Source organism: Petromyzon marinus, chromosome 74 (assembly GCF_048934315.1).
Source record: "Petromyzon marinus isolate PM22_M1 ecotype Great Lakes invasive population chromosome 74, UKy_Petmar_22M1.pri1.0, whole genome shotgun sequence".
NCBI lineage: Eukaryota > Metazoa > Chordata > Hyperoartia > Petromyzontiformes > Petromyzontidae > Petromyzon > Petromyzon marinus.
Genome location: NC_133740.1, coordinates 10,829,174 through 10,855,600, shown reverse-complemented (window position 1 = coordinate 10,855,600; position 26,427 = coordinate 10,829,174). Strand labels below are relative to the sequence as shown.

At 45.0% G+C, this 26,427-nt stretch overlaps 1 protein-coding gene across 2 annotated transcripts in view; it reads right to left on the bottom strand.

Moving 5' to 3' along the window:
* The window catches only part of LOC142907087 (transmembrane emp24 domain-containing protein 5-like), a 58,878-nt gene that overhangs the window by 26,105 nt on the left and 6,346 nt on the right, over positions 1–26,427 (bottom strand). For both annotated transcript variants that reach the window (XM_076056114.1, XM_076056115.1), the window contains exon 3: positions 26,259–26,356. In XM_076056114.1, the coding sequence (XP_075912229.1) occupies positions 26,259–26,356 (98 nt within the window). The remainder of the gene's footprint in view (positions 1–26,258; positions 26,357–26,427) is intronic.

Genomic DNA, 26,427 nt, shown 5'->3' with positions numbered 1-26,427 from the left:
CCATAGACTAACACAGACCCATAGACTAACACAGAGACCCATAGACTAACACAGATCCATAGACTCACCCATAGACTAACAGACCCATAGACTAACACACAGACCCAGAGACTAACACACAGACCCATAGACTAACACAGACCCATAGACTCACCCATAGACTAACACAGACCCATAGACTAACACAGACCCAGAGACTAACACAGACCCAGAGACTAACACACAGACCCAGAGACTAACACACAGACCCAGAGACTAACACAGAGACCCATAGGCTAACACAGATCCATAGACTCACCCATAGACTAACACAGACCCATAGACTAACACACAGACCCAGAGACTAACACAGACCCATAGACTAACACAGACCCAGAGACTAACACACAGACCCAGAGACTAACACACAGACCCAGAGACTAACACACATACCCCGAGACACACACAGACCCAGAGACTAACACAGATCCATAGACTCACCCATAGACTAACACAGACCCAGAGACTAACACACAGACCCAGAGACTAACACACAGACCCAAAGACTAACACACATACCCCGAGACACACATAGACCCAGAGACTAACACATATACCCAGAGACTAACACACAGACCCATAGACTAACACACAGACCCAGAGACTAACACACAGACCCAGAGACTAACACACAGACCCAGAGACTAACACACAGACCCATAGACTAACACACAGACCCATAGACTAACACACAGACCCATAGACTAACACACAGACCCATAGACTAACACGCATACCCATAGACTAACACACATACCCAGAGACTAACACACAGACCCAGAGACTAACACACAGACCCAGAGACTAACACACAGACCCATAGACTAACACAGACCCATAGACTAACACACAGACCCAGAGACTAACACACATACCCAGAGACACACAGACCCAGAGACTAACACATAGACCCAGAGACTAACATAGATCCATAAAATCACACAGAGACCCAGAGACTAAAACACATACCCAGAGACTAACACATAGACCCAGAGACTAACACATAGACCCAGAGACTAACACAGACCCATAGACTAATACACAGACCCATAGACTAACACACAGACCCAGAGACTAACACACAGACCCATAGACTAACACAGACCCATAGACTAACACACAGACCCAGAGACTAACACACATACCCAGAGACACACAGACCCAGAGACTAACACATAGACCCAGAGACTAACATAGATCCATAAAATCACAGAGACCCAGAGACTAAAACACATACCCAGAGACTAACACATAGACCCAGAGACTAACATATAGACCCAGAGACTAACACAGATCCATATATTTCGATTTAAAGCTTTCGTGACTGCAATGATTCATCTTCTTTGGTTCTTTCGGTAAAGTCACGTAGAATGAGAATAAAATAATAAATTGATAAAACAAAATAACACAATAATATTCTCACGACGTTTCGGCCACAACACAAGCGGCCTTCATCAGGTGAAGGGACGAGACTGTCTGGTAGGACAGCGCTGGAGTGAAAGAGCCATGTTCAGATCACGGCCTTTAAGCTGTGTGAGAGGAACAAAGCGCTTTGACAAAGGAATTAGCATATAATTTAGCATTGAAATGGCTGAATGATTAGCTTGTGACTGGTCACAGAAATAGTTAGCTGATTGGAGAATATAGAGTTTATTGATAACATGAAGGTAATTTATATTTTAGTTTTCATTGGTTCACTATATAGTACTGTGAATAGCTCAGATGTGTAGGCCTTGACTTCAACATAGTCATTTCTGTGACCAGGCACTAGCTAATCACTCAGTTATTTCAATGCTAAATTTGCCTAGTTATTTCAATGCTAAATCCTCCTGTTTGATTTGTACTAAGTGCCTCGGTGAATGTGTATGGTCTGACTTTAACGTAGCTATTTCTGTGAGCAGTTACAAGCTAATCACTCAGCTATTCCAATGCTAAATTCTATGCTAATTCCATTGTCAAGGGGTGCCTCTGCAGATGTGTATGCTTTAACTTAGCTATTTCAATGCTAAATATGCTAATTCCATTGTCAAGGGGTGCCTCTGCGGATGTGTATGCTTTAACTTTTAACATAACTATTTCTGTGACCAGTCACAAGCTAATCATTCAGCCATTTCAATGCTAAATTATATGCTAATTCCTTTGTCAAGGCGCTTTGTTCGTCTCACACAGCTTAAAGGCCGTGATCTGAACGTGGCTCTTTCACTCCAGCGCTGTCCTACCAGACAGTCTCGTCCCTTCACCTGATGAAGGCCGCTTGTGTTGTGGCCGAAACGTCGTGAGAATATTATTGTGTTATTTTGTTTTATCAATTTATTATTTTATTCTCATTCTACGTGACTTTACCGAAAGAACCAAAGAAGATGAATCATTGCAGTCACGAAAGCTTTAAATCGAAATTTAACCGCCTCTACGGGGTGGGATTCCACACATCCTTAAGATCATTCAACAGACTTCGGGATAAGAAGGCTCAACTAATCGAGTCTCTCACCTTTCTGAAGAGATGCCGCGACTCTAAGGTAATACCAACCGCATTTACACTAACCTCTGCTGTTGCAACTTCTCTCAATGCAAAACGAATTCTAGCTAGAACTAGCTTCGCTCTTATCTCGGAAAAAATCAGACTTACACGCACCGAACTCGATCAGTTAGACAAGACACTCTACAAATCACACTTAAAATTGACAGCAACAATGTCTACATCGGATTGGGAACATGTAGACAATATGACTACCTCTTCGGCTGCCACTATGTCGAACAAATGTAGGGACAATTTGATTTCCAAATTCAATCACCTCTCCAGCAAAAAATCGGATCCACACACCGAAAAGATAGACGTCAACAAAGTCGTAATTAATCGCAGTAACAGTTCCATTTCTGATGGTCTGAAATCCGTTTTAGCTAAAGGTCTAAACTTTGCTGTCACACCGAGACACTTACCGGTTAATGATATCATTGCCCATGTCGACGTTGCACTCAAGGGCTTGAGTCACATCTCTGCAGATGTAGCAAGATCTGAAATCGCTGCAACCCTCAAAAACGCTAAGTTGCCACCCAGCAACATCAGCAAAGACGAACGTTTTGAATTATCTCAATTAAAAAAGAGGGATGATATTGTCGTCCTCTCAGCCGACAAAGGCAATGCCACTGTCATCATGGACAAAACAGAATATAACAACAAAATTCAAGAACTACTCAACGATGGCAGCTATACAAAAATAAAAAGAGATCCCACCAACAGCCTAGTCACCAAAACGAACAAAATCATCTCTGATTCAACAGCATTAATTGATGAGATCAAACAGTTCTCGTTGAAACCCTCTGCTGCCAGACCACCAAGATTATATGGCCTTCCAAAGATACACAAAGAAGATACACCCCTTCGTCCCATCGTCTCTACTATCAACTCCCCCACCTATAAACTGGCATGTTTTCTTGCTGATATACTGCGACCTTTCACTGGAAAAACCACCTCTCCGGTACTAAATTCTACTCACCTGGTATCGACAATCAAAGGCATTTCCCTGTCCCCAAACGACCTGCTTGTCAGTTTTGATGTGGTGTCCTTGTTCACCAAAGTCCCGGTACCTGACACCATCGCTATCATTGAAGACCTGGTTCATCAAGGACTGCATACTGATGTACCCCCCCTGGTGAGACATTGCTTAACCAACACATACTTCACCTGGAATGGAACTTTCTACAAACAAACTGAGGGCACCCCAATGGGCTCCCCCCTATCTCCGGTTGTAGCCAACGTATTCATGGAAAAATTTGAAACTGACGCCATCCAGACTGCCACTCTACGCCCGACCTTATGGAAGAGGTACGTTGATGACACCTTTGTCATCTGGCCACATGGCCAGCCTGCTCTAGACCAATTCCGCGACCACATCAATTCCATACACCCAGCCATCAGATTTACCATGGAGGTCGAAAAAGATGGCAAACTACCCTTTTTGGATGTCTTAATTAAAAGGAGACATGATGGTTCAATGAGCCACTCTGTCTACAGGAAAGCTACCCATACAGATGCTTACTTGAAACCGGATTCCCACCACCATCCAGCCCAGAAGAACTCCCTCATCAAGACTCTATACCATAGAGCCCAATGCATTTCCGACCAGGAACACATTACCAGTGAACTCAAGCACGTACACCAGGCTCTCAGGGCTAATGGCTACTCCGACTACACAATCCGCAAAGCCATCACTCCAGTTATGAAGAAGGATTCTCTTGTGGAGCCACTCAAAACCATCACCTTACCCTACATTGCAGGGGTCACTAAAAAGATCTCCAAAATCCTGAATAAACACAAGATCCAGGTCCGATTCAACACAGTACATAAAATCCGTGATTTAGTTCCATCTGTAAAAGATGCTGTTCCAGACACACAGTACCCGGGCGTTTACAAACTAAAGTGCCTCTGTGGTAGTAGCTACATTGGAGAAACCAAAGACATATCTCGGACCGCATCCGCGAACATAAAGCAGACTTGAAACACGGTAGGACGAACTCCTCTGTCGTGGCAGATCACTGTTTTAATTCAGTGGGCTCACATGACATTGACTTCTCCAAGACGGAGGTTCTTTGCAAACCAAACGGCTACCATGAGAGATTCGTTCATGAGGCCATTCACATATACAAGCACAGAGACAATTTCAACCGAGAAGATGGATACTGGCTTAGTAACCACTGGAAAGATGTTTTAAATCATTTCTGTTCTTAATTAATTGTATTTTTACGATGACCTTCAGACCGCAGCTCTTTCGCCAGCATTGCCTCTTAATACCTCTCACACCACGGTTAATGGTATGGTTTTACAACATGGAGTATACGAGGGCCTCGCAGCTGTCTCTCTCCCCCTCCTCTGTTCCGACCATGGACGAACTCGTCCGTCTGAACGGAGCCCGTAGCTATCCGTGGTGCTGAAGTTGAGGGTAAGAATCCACCCATTTTTTTCGCCATATAGCATTGTGATATATAACGACTTATTGTTGGTAGCTTAGCTGATTGGAGAATATAGAGTTTATTGATAACATTAAGGTAATTTATATTTTAGTTTTTATTGGTTCACTATATAGTACTGTGAATAGCTCAGATGTGTAGGCCTTGACTTCAACATAGTCATTTCTGTGACCAGTCACTAGCTAATCACTCAGTTATTTCAATGCTAAATTCACCTAGTTATTTCAATGCTAAATTCTCCTGTTTGATTTGTACTAAGTGCCTCGGTGAATGTGTATGGTCTGACTTTAACGTAGCTATTTCTGTGAGCAGTTACAAGCTAATCACTCAGCTATTCCAATGCTAAATTCTATGCTAATTCCATTGTCAAGGTGTGCCTCTGCGGATGTGTATGCTTTAACTTAGCTATTTCAATGCTAAATATGCTAATTCCATTGTCAAGGGGTGCCTCTGCGGATGTGTATGCTTTAACTTTTAACATAACTATTTCTGTGACCAGTCACAAGCTAATCATTCAGCCATTTCAATGCTAAATTAAATGCTATTTCCTTTGTCAAGGCGCTTTGTTCCTCTCACACAGCTTAAAGGCCGTGTTCTGAACGTGGCTCTTTCACTCCAGCGCTGTCTTACCAGACAGTCTCGTCCCTTCACCTGATGAAGGCCGCTTGTGTTGTGGCCGAAACATCGTGAGAATATTATTGTGTTATTTTGTTTTATCAATTTATTATTTTATTCTCATTCTACGTGACTTTACCGAAATAACCAAAGAAGACAGATCCATAGACTCACCCAGAGACTAACACAGACCCATAGACTAACACAGATCCATAGACTCACCCAGAGACTAACACAGACCCACACATAGACCCCGAGACTAACACACAGACCCATAGACTAACACACAGACCCAGAGACTAACATACAGACCCAGAGACTAACACATAGACCCATACTAACATAAAGACCCAGAGACTAACACATAGACCCAAAGACTAACGCACATACCCAGAGGCTAACACAGACCCAGAGACTAACACAGACCCATAGACTAACACATAGACCCAGAGACTAACACATAGACCCAGAGACTAACACACAGACCCAGAGACTAACACATACCCTGAGACTAACACATAGACCCAGAGACTAACACATAGACCCAGAGGCTAAAACAGACCCATAGAGTAACACATAGACCCAGAGATTAACACATAGACCCAGAGAATATCACATAGACCCAGAGACTAACACAGATCCATAGACTCACACACAGACCCAGAGACTAACACATAGACCCATAGACTAAAACAAACCCAGAGACGAACACACAGACCCAGAGACTAACACACAGACCCAGAGACCAACACATAGACTCAGAGACTAACACACATACCCAGAGACTAACACAGACCCATAGACTAACACATAGACCCAGAGACTAACACACATACCCAGAGACTAACATATAGACCCAGAGACTAACACATAGACCCAGAGACTAACACAGACCCATAGAGTAACACATAGACCCAGAGATTAACACGTAGACCCAAAGAATATCACATAGACCCAGAGACTAACACAGATCCATAGACTCACACACAGACCCAGAGACTAACACATAGACCCATAGACTAACACAAACCCAGAGACGAACACAGACCCAGAGACTAACACACAGACCCAGAGACTAACACATAGACCCAGAGACTAACACAGACCCAGAGACTAACACAGACCCAGAGACTAACACAGACCCAGAGAATAACACATAGACCCAGAGACTAACCAATAGACCCAGAGACTAACACACAGACCCAGAGACGAACACATAGACCCAGAGACTAACACAGACCCAGAGACTAACACGGACCCAGAGACTAACACATAGACCCAGAGACTAACACATAGACCCAGAGACTAACACACACATACCCAGAGACTAACACACAGACCCAAAGACTAACACATAGACCCAGAGACTAACATATAGACCTATAGACTAACACAGACCCATAGACTAACACAGAGACCCATAGACTCAAACAGAGACCCATAGACTCACACAGAGACCCAGAGACTAACACACATACCCAGAGACTAACACAGACCCATAGACAAACACATAGACCCAAAGACTAACACATAGACCCCGAGACTAACACATAGACCCATAGACTAACACAGACCCATAGACTAACACAGAGACCCATAGACTCACACAGAGACCCATAGACTCACACAGAGACCCATAGACTCACACAGAGACCCATAGACTCACACAGAGAGCCATAGACTAACACAGACCCATAGACTCACACAGAGACCCATAGACTAACACGTAGACCCGAGACTAACACAGATCCATAGACTCACACAGAGACCCAGAGAATAACACATTAGACCCAGAGACTAACACAGATCCATAGACTAACACATATACCCATAGGCTAACACAGTGACCCATAGACTCACACAGTGACCCATAGACTCACACAGAGACCCATAGACTCACCACACATAGACCCATAGACTAACACATATACCCATAGACTAACACATAGACCCATAGACTAACACATAGACCCAGAGACTAACACATAGACCCAGAGACTAACACATAGACCCAGAGACTAACACAGATCCATAGACTCACCCAGAGACTAACACAGACCCATAGACTAACACATAGACCCAGAGACTAAAACACAGACCCAGAGACTAACACAGATCCATAGACTCGCACTGAGCCATATACTCGAAGCCAGAGACGAATACAGAGATTTATAGACTCAAGAGACCCATAGGCTCACATGAAGATTTCTAAACTCACCCAGAGATTTGTAGACTCGCACAGAGACCCACAAACTCGCACAGATTTCTTGACTCGCACATAGACCTGCAGACTCAGAGATCCGCAGACTCACATAGCGACCCAAAGACTAAGACTAACACATAGACCCAGAGACTAAGACGCATACCCAGAGACACACAGAGACCCATAGACTAACACATAGACCCAGAGACTAACACAGATCCATAGACTCACCCATAGACTAACACAGACCCATAGACTAACACAGACCCATAGACTAACACAGACCCATAGACTAACACACAGACCGATACTAACACATAGACCCATAGCCTAACACACAGACTCATAGACTAACACACAGACCCACAGACTAACACACATACCCAGAGACACACAGACCCAGAGACTAACACATAGACCCAGAGACTAAAACATATACACAGAGACTAACACAGACACATTGAGACCCATAGACTAACACATAGACCCAGAGACTAACACATACCCAGAAACACACACAGACCCAGAGACTAACACATAGACCCATAGACTAACACATAGACTCAGAGACTAACACACAGACCCAGAGACTAACACAGACCCATAGACTAACACATAGACCCATAGAGTAACACATAGACCCAGAGATTAACACATAGACCCAGAGACTAACACAGATCCATAGACTCACACACAGACCCAGAGACTAACACATAGACCCATAGACTAACGGAAACCCAGAGACGAACACACAGACCCAGAGACTAACACACAGACCCAGAGACTAACACATAGACCCAGAGACTAACACAGACCCAGAGACTAACACAGACCCAGAGACTAACACAGACCCAGAGACTAACACAGACCCAGAGAATAACACATAGACACAGAGACTAACACATAGACCCAGAGACTAACACACAGACCCGGAGACTAACACATAGACCCAGAGACTAACACAGACCCATAGACTAACACAGACCCATAGACTAACACAGAGATCCATAGACTCACACAGTGACCCATAGACTCACACAGAGACCCATAGACTCACCACACATAGACCCATAGACTAACACATAGACCCATAGACTAACACATAGACCCATAGACTAACACATAGACCCAGAGAATATCACATAGACCCAGAGACTAACACAGATCCATAGACTCACACACAGACCCAGAGACTAACACATAGACCCATAGACTAACACAAACCCAGAGACGAACACACAGACCCAGAGACTAACACACAGACCCAGAGACTAACACATAGACCCAGAGACTAACACAGACCCAGAGACTAACACAGACCCAGAGACTAACACAGACCCAGAGAATAACACATAGACCCAGAGACTAACACATAGACCCAGAGACTAACACACAGACCCAGAGACTAACACATAGACCCAGAGACTAACACAGACCCATAGACTAACACAGACCCATAGACTAACACAGAGATCCATAGACTCACACAGTGACCCATAGACTCACACAGAGACCCATAGACTCACCACACATAGACCCATAGACTAACACATAGACCCATAGACTAACACATAGACCCATAGACTAACACATAGACCCAGAGACTAACACATCGACCCAGAGACTAACACATAGACCCAGAGACTAACACAGATCCATAGACTCACCCAGAGACTAACACAGACCTATAGACTAACACATAGACCCAGAGACTAACACACAGACCCAGAGACTAACACAGATCCATAGACTCGCACTGAGCCATATACTCGAAGCCAGAGACGAATACAGAGATTTATAGACTCAAGAGACCCATAGGCTCACAAAGATTTATAGACTCGCACAGAGACCCATAGAGTAACACATAGACCCAGAGATTAACACATAGACCCAGAGACTAACACGGACCCAGAGACTAACACATAGACCCAGAGACTAACACATAGACCCAGAGACTAACACACATACCCAGAGACTAACACACAGACCCAAAGACTAACACATAGACCCAGAGACTAACATATAGACCTATAGACTAACACAGACCCATAGACTAACACAGAGACCCATAGACTCAAACAGAGACCCATAGACTCACACAGAGACCCAGAGACTAACACACATACCCAGAGACTAACACAGACCCATAGACAAACACATAGACCCAAAGACTAACACATAGACCCCGAGACTAACACATAGACCCATAGACTAACACAGACCCATAGACTAACACAGAGACCCATAGACTCACACAGAGACCCATAGACTCACACAGAGACCCATAGACTCACACAGAGACCCATAGACTCACACAGAGAGCCATAGACTAACACAGACCCATAGACTCACACAGAGACCCATAGACTAACACGTAGACCCGAGACTAACACAGATCCATAGACTCACACAGAGACCCAGAGAATAACACATTAGACCCAGAGACTAACACAGATCCATAGACTAACACATATACCCATAGGCTAACACAGTGACCCATAGACTCACACAGTGACCCATAGACTCACACAGAGACCCATAGACTCACCACACATAGACCCATAGACTAACACATATACCCATAGACTAACACATAGACCCATAGTCTAACACATAGACCCAGAGACTAACACATAGACCCATAGACTAACACATAGACCCAGAGACTAACACAGATCCATAGACTCACCCATAGACTAACACAGACCCATAGACTAACACAGACCCATAGACTAACACAGACCCATAGACTAACACACAGACCGATACTAACACATAGACCCATAGCCTAACACACAGACTCATAGACTAACACACAGACCCACAGACTAACACACATACCCAGAGACACACAGACCCAGAGACTAACACATAGACCCAGAGACTAAAACACATACACAGAGACTAACACAGACACATTGAGACCCATAGACTAACACATAGACCCAGAGACTAACACATACCCAAAAACACACACAGACCCAGAGACTAACACATAGACCCATAGACTAACACATAGACTCAGAGACTAACACACAGACCCAGAGACTAACACAGACCCATAGACTAACACATAGACCCATAGAGTAACACATAGACCCAGAGATTAACACATAGACCCAGAGACTAACACAGATCCATAGACTCACACACAGACCCAGAGACTAACACATAGACCCATAGACTAACGGAAACCCAGAGACGAACACACAGACCCAGAGACTAACACACAGACCCAGAGACTAACACATAGACCCAGAGACTAACACAGACCCAGAGACTAACACAGACCCAGAGACTAACACAGACCCAGAGACTAACACAGACCCAGAGAATAACACATAGACACAGAGACTAACACATAGACCCAGAGACTAACACACAGACCCGGAGACTAACACATAGACCCAGAGACTAACACAGACCCATAGACTAACACAGACCCATAGACTAACACAGAGATCCATAGACTCACACAGTGACCCATAGACTCACACAGAGACCCATAGACTCACCACACATAGACCCATAGACTAACACATAGACCCATAGACTAACACATAGACCCATAGACTAACACATAGACCCAGAGAATATCACATAGACCCAGAGACTAACACAGATCCATAGACTCACACACAGACCCAGAGACTAACACATAGACCCATAGACTAACACAAACCCAGAGACGAACACACAGACCCAGAGACTAACACACAGACCCAGAGACTAACACATAGACCCAGAGACTAACACAGACCCAGAGACTAACACAGACCCAGAGACTAACACAGACCCAGAGAATAACACATAGACCCAGAGACTAACACATAGACCCAGAGACTAACACACAGACCCAGAGACTAACACATAGACCCAGAGACTAACACAGACCCATAGACTAACACAGACCCATAGACTAACACAGAGATCCATAGACTCACACAGTGACCCATAGACTCACACAGAGACCCATAGACTCACCACACATAGACCCATAGACTAACACATAGACCCATAGACTAACACATAGACCCATAGACTAACACATAGACCCAGAGACTAACACATCGACCCAGAGACTAACACATAGACCCAGAGACTAACACAGATCCATAGACTCACCCAGAGACTAACACAGACCTATAGACTAACACATAGACCCAGAGACTAACACACAGACCCAGAGACTAACACAGATCCATAGACTCGCACTGAGCCATATACTCGAAGCCAGAGACGAATACAGAGATTTATAGACTCAAGAGACCCATAGGCTCACGAAGATTTATAGACTCGCACAGAGACCCATAGAGTAACACATAGACCCAGAGATTAACACATAGACCCAGAGACTAACACGGACCCAGAGACTAACACATAGACCCAGAGACTAACACATAGACCCAGAGACTAACACACATACCCAGAGACTAACACACAGACCCAAAGACTAACACATAGACCCAGAGACTAACATATAGACCTATAGACTAACACAGACCCATAGACTAACACAGAGACCCATAGACTCAAACAGAGACCCATAGACTCACACAGAGACCCAGAGACTAACACACATACCCAGAGACTAACACAGACCCATAGACAAACACATAGACCCAAAGACTAACACATAGACCCCGAGACTAACACATAGACCCATAGACTAACACAGACCCATAGACTAACACAGAGACCCATAGACTCACACAGAGACCCATAGACTCACACAGAGACCCATAGACTCACACAGAGACCCATAGACTCACACAGAGAGCCATAGACTAACACAGACCCATAGACTCACACAGAGACCCATAGACTAACACGTAGACCCGAGACTAACACAGATCCATAGACTCACACAGAGACCCAGAGAATAACACATTAGACCCAGAGACTAACACAGATCCATAGACTAACACATATACCCATAGGCTAACACAGTGACCCATAGACTCACACAGTGACCCATAGACTCACACAGAGACCCATAGACTCACCACACATAGACCCATAGACTAACACATATACCCATAGACTAACACATAGACCCATAGACTAACACATAGACCCAGAGACTAACACATAGACCCAGAGACTAACACATAGACCCAGAGACTAACACAGATCCATAGACTCACCCAGAGACTAACACAGACCCATAGACTAACACATAGACCAAGAGACTAAAACACAGACCCAGAGACTAACACAGATCCATAGACTCGCACTGAGCCATATACTCGAAGCCAGAGATGAATACAGAGATTTATAGACTCAAGAGACCCATAGGCTCACAAAGATTTATAGACTCGCACAGAGACCCATAGGCTCACATGAAGATTTCTAAACTCACCCAGAGATTTGTAGACTCGCACAGAGACCCACAAACTCGCACAGATTTCTTGACTCGCACATAGACCTGCAGACTCAGAGATCCGCAGACTCACATAGCGACCCAAAGACTAAGACTAACACATAGACCCAGAGACTAAGACGCATACCCAGAGACACACAGAGACCCATAGACTAACACATAGACCCAGAGAATATCACATAGACCCAGAGACTAACACAGATCCATAGACTCACACACAGACCCAGAGACTAACACATAGACCCATAGACTAACACAAACCCAGAGACGAACACACAGACCCAGAGACTAACACACAGACCCAGAGACTAACACATAGACCCAGAGACTAACACAGACCCAGAGACTAACACAGACCCAGAGACTAACACAGACCCAGAGAATAACACATAGACCCAGAGACTAACACATAGACCCAGAGACTAACACACAGACCCAGAGACTAACACATAGACCCAGAGACTAACACAGACCCATAGACTAACACAGACCCATAGACTAACACAGAGATCCATAGACTCACACAGTGACCCATAGACTCACACAGAGACCCATAGACTCACCACACATAGACCCATAGACTAACACATAGACCCATAGACTAACACATAGACCCATAGACTAACACATAGACCCAGAGACTAACACATCGACCCAGAGACTAACACATAGACCCAGAGACTAACACAGATCCATAGACTCACCCAGAGACTAACACAGACCTATAGACTAACACATAGACCCAGAGACTAACACACAGACCCAGAGACTAACACAGATCCATAGACTCGCACTGAGCCATATACTCGAAGCCAGAGACGAATACAGAGATTTATAGACTCAAGAGACCCATAGGCTCACAAAGATTTATAGACTCGCACAGAGACCCATAGAGTAACACATAGACCCAGAGATTAACACATAGACCCAGAGACTAACACGGACCCAGAGACTAACACATAGACCCAGAGACTAACACATAGACCCAGAGACTAACACACATACCCAGAGACTAACACACAGACCCAAAGACTAACACATAGACCCAGAGACTAACATATAGACCTATAGACTAACACAGACCCATAGACTAACACAGAGACCCATAGACTCAAACAGAGACCCATAGACTCACACAGAGACCCAGAGACTAACACACATACCCAGAGACTAACACAGACCCATAGACAAACACATAGACCCAAAGACTAACACATAGACCCCGAGACTAACACATAGACCCATAGACTAACACAGACCCATAGACTAACACAGAGACCCATAGACTCACACAGAGACCCATAGACTCACACAGAGACCCATAGACTCACACAGAGACCCATAGACTCACACAGAGAGCCATAGACTAACACAGACCCATAGACTCACACAGAGACCCATAGACTAACACGTAGACCCGAGACTAACACAGATCCATAGACTCACACAGAGACCCAGAGAATAACACATTAGACCCAGAGACTAACACAGATCCATAGACTAACACATATACCCATAGGCTAACACAGTGACCCATAGACTCACACAGTGACCCATAGACTCACACAGAGACCCATAGACTCACCACACATAGACCCATAGACTAACACATATACCCATAGACTAACACATAGACCCATAGACTAACACATAGACCCAGAGACTAACACATAGACCCATAGACTAACACATAGACCCAGAGACTAACACAGATCCATAGACTCACCCATAGACTAACACAGACCCATAGACTAACACAGACCCATAGACTAACACAGACCCATAGACTAACACACAGACCGATACTAACACATAGACCCATAGCCTAACACACAGACTCATAGACTAACACACAGACCCACAGACTAACACACATACCCAGAGACACACAGACCCAGAGACTAACACATAGACCCAGAGACTAAAACACATACACAGAGACTAACACAGACACATTGAGACCCATAGACTAACACATAGACCCAGAGACTAACACATACCCAAAAACACACACAGACCCAGAGACTAACACATAGACCCATAGACTAACACATAGACTCAGAGACTAACACACAGACCCAGAGACTAACACAGACCCATAGACTAACACATAGACCCATAGAGTAACACATAGACCCAGAGATTAACACATAGACCCAGAGACTAACACAGATCCATAGACTCACACACAGACCCAGAGACTAACACATAGACCCATAGACTAACGGAAACCCAGAGACGAACACACAGACCCAGAGACTAACACACAGACCCAGAGACTAACACATAGACCCAGAGACTAACACAGACCCAGAGACTAACACAGACCCAGAGACTAACACAGACCCAGAGACTAACACAGACCCAGAGAATAACACATAGACACAGAGACTAACACATAGACCCAGAGACTAACACACAGACCCGGAGACTAACACATAGACCCAGAGACTAACACAGACCCATAGACTAACACAGACCCATAGACTAACACAGAGATCCATAGACTCACACAGTGACCCATAGACTCACACAGAGACCCATAGACTCACCACACATAGACCCATAGACTAACACATAGACCCATAGACTAACACATAGACCCATAGACTAACACATAGACCCAGAGAATATCACATAGACCCAGAGACTAACACAGATCCATAGACTCACACACAGACCCAGAGACTAACACATAGACCCATAGACTAACACAAACCCAGAGACGAACACACAGACCCAGAGACTAACACACAGACCCAGAGACTAACACATAGACCCAGAGACTAACACAGACCCAGAGACTAACACAGACCCAGAGACTAACACAGACCCAGAGAATAACACATAGACCCAGAGACTAACACATAGACCCAGAGACTAACACACAGACCCAGAGACTAACACATAGACCCAGAGACTAACACAGACCCATAGACTAACACAGACCCATAGACTAACACAGAGATCCATAGACTCACACAGTGACCCATAGACTCACACAGAGACCCATAGACTCACCACACATAGACCCATAGACTAACACATAGACCCATAGACTAACACATAGACCCATAGACTAACACATAGACCCAGAGACTAACACATCGACCCAGAGACTAACACATAGACCCAGAGACTAACACAGATCCATAGACTCACCCAGAGACTAACACAGACCTATAGACTAACACATAGACCCAGAGACTAACACACAGACCCAGAGACTAACACAGATCCATAGACTCGCACTGAGCCATATACTCGAAGCCAGAGACGAATACAGAGATTTATAGACTCAAGAGACCCATAGGCTCACGAAGATTTATAGACTCGCACAGAGACCCATAGAGTAACACATAGACCCAGAGATTAACACATAGACCCAGAGACTAACACGGACCCAGAGACTAACACATAGACCCAGAGACTAACACATAGACCCAGAGACTAACACACATACCCAGAGACTAACACACAGACCCAAAGACTAACACATAGACCCAGAGACTAACATATAGACCTATAGACTAACACAGACCCATAGACTAACACAGAGACCCATAGACTCAAACAGAGACCCATAGACTCACACAGAGACCCAGAGACTAACACACATACCCAGAGACTAACACAGACCCATAGACAAACACATAGACCCAAAGACTAACACATAGACCCCGAGACTAACACATAGACCCATAGACTAACACAGACCCATAGACTAACACAGAGACCCATAGACTCACACAGAGACCCATAGACTCACACAGAGACCCATAGACTCACACAGAGACCCATAGACTCACACAGAGAGCCATAGACTAACACAGACCCATAGACTCACACAGAGACCCATAGACTAACACGTAGACCCGAGACTAACACAGATCCATAGACTCACACAGAGACCCAGAGAATAACACATTAGACCCAGAGACTAACACAGATCCATAGACTAACACATATACCCATAGGCTAACACAGTGACCCATAGACTCACACAGTGACCCATAGACTCACACAGAGACCCATAGACTCACCACACATAGACCCATAGACTAACACATATACCCATAGACTAACACATAGACCCATAGACTAACACATAGACCCAGAGACTAACACATAGACCCAGAGACTAACACATAGACCCAGAGACTAACACAGATCCATAGACTCACCCAGAGACTAACACAGACCCATAGACTAACACATAGACCCAGAGACTAAAACACAGACCCAGAGACTAACACAGATCCATAGACTCGCACTGAGCCATATACTCGAAGCCAGAGATGAATACAGAGATTTATAGACTCAAGAGACCCATAGGCTCACAAAGATTTATAGACTCGCACAGAGACCCATAGGCTCACATGAAGATTTCTAAACTCACCCAGAGATTTGTAGACTCGCACAGAGACCCACAAACTCGCACAGATTTCTTGACTCGCACATAGACCTGCAGACTCAGAGATCCGCAGACTCACATAGCGACCCAAAGACTAAGACTAACACATAGACCCAGAGACTAAGACGCATACCCAGAGACACACAGAGACCCATAGACTAACACATAGACCCAGAGACTAACACATAGACCCAGAGACTCACCCATAGACTAACACAGACCCATAGACTAACACAGACCCATAGACTAACACAGACCCATAGACTAACACACAGACCGATACTAACACATAGACCCATAGCCTAACACACAGACTCATAGACTAACACACAGACCCACAGACTAACACACATACCCAGAGACACACAGACCCAGAGACTAACACATAGACCCAGAGACTAAAACACATACACAGAGACTAACACAGACACATTGAGACCCATAGACTAACACATAGACCCAGAGACTAACACATACCCAGAAACACACACAGACCCAGAGACTAACACATAGACCCATAGACTAACACATAGACCCAGAGACTAACACACAGACCCAGAGACTAACACAGACCCATAGACTAACACATAGACCCATAGAGTAACACATAGACCCAGAGATTAACACATAGACCCAGAGACTAACACAGATCCATAGACTCACACACAGACCCAGAGACTAACACATAGACCCATAGACTAACGGAAACCCAGAGACGAACACACAGACCCAGAGACTAACACACAGACCCAGAGACTAACACATAGACCCAGAGACTAACACAGACCCAGAGACTAACACAGACCCAGAGACTAACACAGACCCAGAGACTAACACAGACCCAGAGAATAACACATAGACACAGAGACTAACACATAGACCCAGAGACTAACACACAGACCCGGAGACTAACACATAGACCCAGAGACTAACACAGACCCATAGACTAACACAGACCCATAGACTAACACAGAGATCCATAGACTCACACAGTGACCCATAGACTCACACAGAGACCCATAGACTCACCACACATAGACCCATAGACTAACACATAGACCCATAGACTAACACATAGACCCATAGACTAACACATAGACCCAGAGAATATCACATAGACCCAGAGACTAACACAGATCCATAGACTCACACACAGACCCAGAGACTAACACATAGACCCATAGACTAACACAAACCCAGAGACGAACACACAGACCCAGAGACTAACACACAGACCCAGAGACTAACACATAGACCCAGAGACTAACACAGACCCAGAGACTAACACAGACCCAGAGACTAACACAGACCCAGAGAATAACACATAGACCCAGAGACTAACACATAGACCCAGAGACTAACACACAGACCCAGAGACTAACACATAGACCCAGAGACTAACACAGACCCATAGACTAACACAGACCCATAGACTAACACAGAGATCCATAGACTCACACAGTGACCCATAGACTCACACAGAGACCCATAGACTCACCACACATAGACCCATAGACTAACACATAGACCCATAGACTAACACATAGACCCATAGACTAACACATAGACCCAGAGACTAACACACATACCCAGAGACTAACACACAGACCCAAAGACTAACACATAGACCCAGAGACTAACATATAGACCTATAGACTAACACAGACCCATAGACTAACACAGAGACCCATAGACTCAAACAGAGACCCATAGACTCACACAGAGACCCAGAGACTAACACACATACCCAGAGACTAACACAGACCCATAGACAAACACATAGACCCAAAGACTAACACATAGACCCCGAGACTAACACATAGACCCATAGACTAACACAGACCCATAGACTAACACAGAGACCCATAGACTCACACAGAGACCCATAGACTCACACAGAGACCCATAGACTCACACAGAGACCCATAGACTCACACAGAGAGCCATAGACTAACACAGACCCATAGACTCACACAGAGACCCATAGACTAACACGTAGACCCGAGACTAACACAGATCCATAGACTCACACAGAGACCCAGAGAATAACACATTAGACCCAGAGACTAACACAGATCCATAGACTAACACATATACCCATAGGCTAACACAGTGACCCATAGACTCACACAGTGACCCATAGACTCACACAGAGACCCATAGACTCACCACACATAGACCCATAGACTAACACATATACCCATAGACTAACACATAGACCCATAGACTAACACATAGACCCAGAGACTAACACATAGACCCAGAGACTAACACATAGACCCAGAGACTAACACAGATCCATAGACTCACCCAGAGACTAACACAGACCCATAGACTAACACATAGACCCAGAGACTAAAACACAGACCCAGAGACTAACACAGATCCATAGACTCGCACTGAGCCATATACTCGAAGCCAGAGACGAATACAGAGATTTATAGACTCAAGAGACCCATAGGCTCACAAAGATTTATAGACTCGCACAGAGACCCATAGGCTCACATGAAGATTTCTAAACTCACCCAGAGATTTGTAGACTCGCACAGAGACCCACAAACTCGCACAGATTTCTTGACTCGCACATAGACCTGCAGACTCAGAGATCCGCAGACTCACATAGCGACCCAAAGACTAAGACTAACACATAGACCCAGAGACTAAGACGCATACCCAGAGACACACAGAGACCCATAGACTAACACATAGACCCAGAGACTAACACAGATCCATAGACTCACCCATAGACTAACACAGACCCATAGACTAACACAGACCCATAGACTAACACAGACCCAGAGACTAACACACAGACCGATACTAACACATAGACCCATAGCCTAACACACAGACTCATAGACTAACACACAGACCCACAGACTAACACACATACCCAGAGACACACAGACCCAGAGACTAACACATAGACCCAGAGACTAAAACACATACACAGAGACTAACACAGACACATTGAGACCCATAGACTAACACATAGACCCAGAGACTAACACATACCCAGAAACACACACAGACCCAGAGACTAACACATAGACCCATAGACTAACACATAGACCCAGAGACTAACACACAGACCCAGAGACTAACACAGACCCATAGACTAACACATAGACCCATAGAGTAACACATAGACCCAGAGATTAACACATAGACCCAGAGATTAACACATAGACCCAGAGACTAACACAGATCCATAGACTCACACACAGACCCAGAGACTAACACATAGACCCATAGACTAACGGAAACCCAGAGACGAACACACAGACCCAGAGACTAACACACAGACCCAGAGACTAACACACAGACCCAGAGACTAACACATAGACCCAGAGACTAACACAGACCCAGAGACTAACACAGACCCAGAGACTAACACAGACCCAGAGAATAACACATAGACCCAGAGACTAACACATAGACCCAGAGACTAACACACAGACCCGGAGACTAACACATAGACCCAGAGACTAACACAGACCCATAGACTAACACAGACCCATAGACTAACACAGAGATCCATAGACTCACACAGTGACCCATAGACTCACACAGAGTCCCATAGACTCACCACACATAGACCCATAGACTAACACATAGACCCATAGACTAACACATAGACCCATAGACTAACACATAGACCCAGAGAATATCACATAGACCCAGAGACTAACACAGATCCATAGACTCACACACAGACCCAGAGACTAACACATAGACCCATAGACTAACACAAACCCAGAGACGAACACACAGACTCAGAGACTAACACACAGACCCAGAGACTAACACATAGACCCAGCGACTAACACAGACCCAGAGACTAACACAGACCCAGAGACTAACACAGACCCAGAGAATAACACATAGACCCAGAGACTAACACATAGACCCAGAGACTAACACACAGACCCAGAGACTAACACATAGACCCAGAGACTAACACAGACCCATAGACTAACACAGACCCATAGACTAACACAGAGATCCATAGACTCACACAGTGACCCATAGACTCACACAGAGACCCATAGACTCACCACACTTAGACCCATAGACTAACACATAGACCCATAGACTAACACATAGACCCATAGACTAACACATAGACCCAGAGACTAACACATCGACCCAGAGACTAACACATAGACCCAGAGACTAACACAGATCCATAGACTCACCCAGAGACTAACACAGACCCATAGACTAACACATAGACCCAGAGACTAACACACAGACCCAGAGACTAACACAGATCCATAGACTCGCACTGAGCCATATACTCGAAGCCAGAGACGAATACAGAGATTTATAGACTCAAGAGACCCATAGGCTCACAAAAATTTATAGACTCGCACAGAGACCCATAGGCTCACATGAAGATTTCTAAACTCACCCAGAGATTTGTAGACTCGCACAGAGACCCACAAACTCGCACAGATTTCTTGACTCGCACATAGACCTGCAGACTCAGATCCGCAGACTCGCATAGCGGCCCAAAGACTAAGACTAACACATAGACCCAGAGACTAAGACGCATACCCAGAGACACACAGAGACCCATAGACTAACACATAGACCCAGAGACTAACACAGATCCATAGACTCACCCATAGACTAACACAGACCCATAGACTAACACAGACCCATAGACTAACACAGACCCATAGACTAACACACAGACCGATACTAACACATAGACCCACAGCCTAACACACAGACTCATAGACTAACACACAGACCCACAGACTAACACACATACCCAGAGACACACAGACCCAGAGACTAACACACAGACCCAGAGACTAACACACATACACAGAGACTAACACAGACCCATAGACTAACACATAGACCCATAGACTAACACATAGACCCAGAGACTAACACATACCCAGAAACACACACAGACCCAGAGACTAACACATAGACCCATAGACTAACACATAGACCCAGAGACTAACACACAGACCCAGAGACTAACACAGACCCATAGATTAACACATAGACCCATAGACTAACACATAGACCCATAGACTAACACACAGACCCAGAGACTAACACACATACCCAGAGACTAACACAGACCCATAGACTAACACATAGACGCAGAGACTAACACACATACCCAGAGACTAACACATAGACCCAGAGACTAACACAGATCCATAGACTCACCCAGAGACTAACACAGACCCATAGACTAACACAGAGACCCATAGACTCACACAGAGACCCATAGACTCACACAGAGACCCATAGACTAACACATAGACCCAGAGAGTAAAACATAGACCCAGAGACTAACACAGATCCATAGACTCACACAGAGACCCAGAGACTAACACAGACCCAGAAACTAACACATAGACCCATAGACTAACACATAGACCCGCAGAGTCACACAGACCCATAGACTAACACATCGACCCAGAGACTAACACACAGACCCAGAGACTAACACATAGAACAAGAGACTAACACATAGACCCAGAGACTAACACATAGACCCAGAGACTAACACATAGAACAAGAGACTAACACATAGACCCAGAGACTAACACAGATCCATAGACTCACACATAGACCCAGAGACTAACACAGACCCATAGACTAACACGTAGACCCAGAGACTAACACACAGACCCAGAGACTAACACACAGACCCAGAGACTAACACACAGACCCATAGACTAACACATAGACCCTTAGAATAACACATAGACCCAGAGACTAACACATAGACCCAGAGACTAACACATAGACCTAGAGACTAACACAGATCCATAGACTCACACAGAGACCCAGAGACTAACACACATGCCCAGAGACTAACACAGACCCATAGACTAACACATAGACCCGGAGACTAACACATAGACCAATAGACTGACACAGACCCATAGACTAACACAGAGACCCATAGACTCACAAATAAACCCAGAGACTAACACAAAGACCCATAGACTCACACAGAGACCAATAGACTCACACAGAGAGAAATAGACTAACACAGACCCATATACTCACACAGAGACCAATAGACTAACACATAGACCCATAGACTAACACATAGACCCAGAGACTAACACATAGACCCAGAGACTAACACAGATCTATAGACTCACCGAGAGACTAACACAGACCCATAGATTAACACATAGACCCAGAGACTAACACACAGACCCAGAGACTAACACAGATCCATAGACTCGCACTGAGCCATATACTCGGAGCCAGAGACGAATACAGAAATTTATAGACTCAAGATACCCATAGGCTCACATAGATTTATAGACTCGCACAGAGACCCATAGGCTCACATAAAGATTTCTTAACTCACCCAGAGATTTGTAGACTCGCACAGAGACCCACAAACTCGCACAGATTTCTTGACTCGCACATAGACCCACAGACTCAGATCCGCAGACTCGCATAGCGACCCAAAGACTAAGACTAACACATAGACCCAGAGACTAACACACATACCCAGAGACACACAGAGACCCATAGACTAACACATAGACCCAGAGACTAACACAGATCCATAGACTCACCCATAGACTAACACAGACCCATCGACTAACACATAGATCCATAGACTAACACACAGACCCATAGACTAACACACAGACCTAGAGACTAACACACAGACCCATAGACTAACACATAGACCCAGAGACTAACACACATACCCAGAGACACACACAGACCCAGAGACTAACACATAGACCCAGAGACTAACACACATACCCAGAGACACACAGAGACCCATAGACTAACACATAGACCCATAGACTAACACATAGACCCAGAGACTAACACAGATCCATAGACTCACCCATAGACTAACACAGACCCATAGACTAACACAGACCCATAGACTAACACATAGATCCATAGACTAACACACATACCCATAGACTAACACACAGACCGATACTAACACATAGACCCATAGCCTAACACACAGACCCATAGCCTAACACACAGACCCATAGACTAACACATAGACCCATAGACTAACACATAGACCCATAGACTAACACAGAGACCCATAGACTCACAAATAAACCCAGAGACTAACACAAAGACCCATAGACTCACACAGAGACAAATAGACTCACACAGAGAGAAATAGACTAACACAGACCCATAGACTCACACAGAGACCAATAGACTAACACATAGACCCATAGACTAACACATAGACCCAGAGACTAACACATAGACCCAGAGACTAACACAGATCTGTAGACTCACCGAGAGACTAACACAGACCCATAGATTAACACATAGACCCAGAGACTAACACACAGACCCAGAGACTAACACAGATCCATAGACTCGCACTGAGCCATATACTCGGAGCCAGAGACGAATACAGAGATTTATAGACTCAAGATACCCATAGGCTCACATAGATTTATAGACTCGCACAGAGACCCATAGGCTCACATAAAGATTTCTTAACTCACCCAGAGATTTGTAGACTCGCACAGAGACCCACAAAACTCGCACAGATTTCTTGACTCGCACATAGACCCACAGACTCAGATCCGCAGACTCGCATAGCGACCCAAAGACTAAGACTAACACATAGACCCAGAGACTAACACACATACCCAGAGACACACAGAGACCCATAGACTAACACATAGACCCAGAGACTAACACAGATCCATAGACTCACCCATAGACTAACACAGACCCATCGACTAACACATAGATCCATAGACTAACACACAGACCCATAGACTAACACACAGACCCAGAGACTAACACACAGACCCATAGACTAACACACAGACCGATACTAACACATAGACCTATAGCCTAACACACAGACCCATAGACTAACACATAGACCCAGAGACTAACACACATACCCAGAGACACACACAGACCCAGAGACTAACACATAGACCCAGAGACTAACACACATACCCAGAGACACACAGAGACCCAGAGACTAACACAGATCCATAGACTCACCCATAGACTAACACAGACCCATAGACTAACACAGACCCATAGACTAACACATAGATCCATAGACTAACACACATACCCATAGACTAACACACAGACCCAGAGACTAACACACAGACCCATAGACTAACACACAGATCGATACTAACACATAGACCCATAGCCTAACACACAGACCCATAGCCTAACACACAGACCCATAGACTAACACATAGACCCATAGACTAACACATAGACCCATAGACTAACACATAGACCCAGAGACTAACACATAGACCCAGAGACTAACACATAGACCCATAGACTAACACATACACCCATAGACTAACACATAGACCCATAGACTAACACATAGACCCAGAGACTAACACATAGACCCAGAGACTAACACACAGACCCAGAGACTAACCCATAGACCTAGAGACTAACACACAGACCCATAGACTAACACACAGACCCATAGACTAACACACAGACCCAGAGACTAACACAGACCCATAGACTAACACACAGACCCGCAGGCTCACACAGAAGCCCACAGACCCGCGCACGACTTGCACTAACATGGGACACACAAACGGGCGACGTTTCGGGCAATGCCCCCTTTTCCTCGTGCAGGCCACACTCGCCTATGCGTGTTGTCCTGCTTCCTCTCGTCGCGGGCGACCGTGAGTCCGCCGGGTGACACGGCGACGAAGTTGATGTCCAGCTCGCCCCCATCGATGACCTGGCAGGCCGGGGCGACGTCACCCAGACGCACGCACAACGAAAAACGACTCCGTTATCTCCATATGTGGA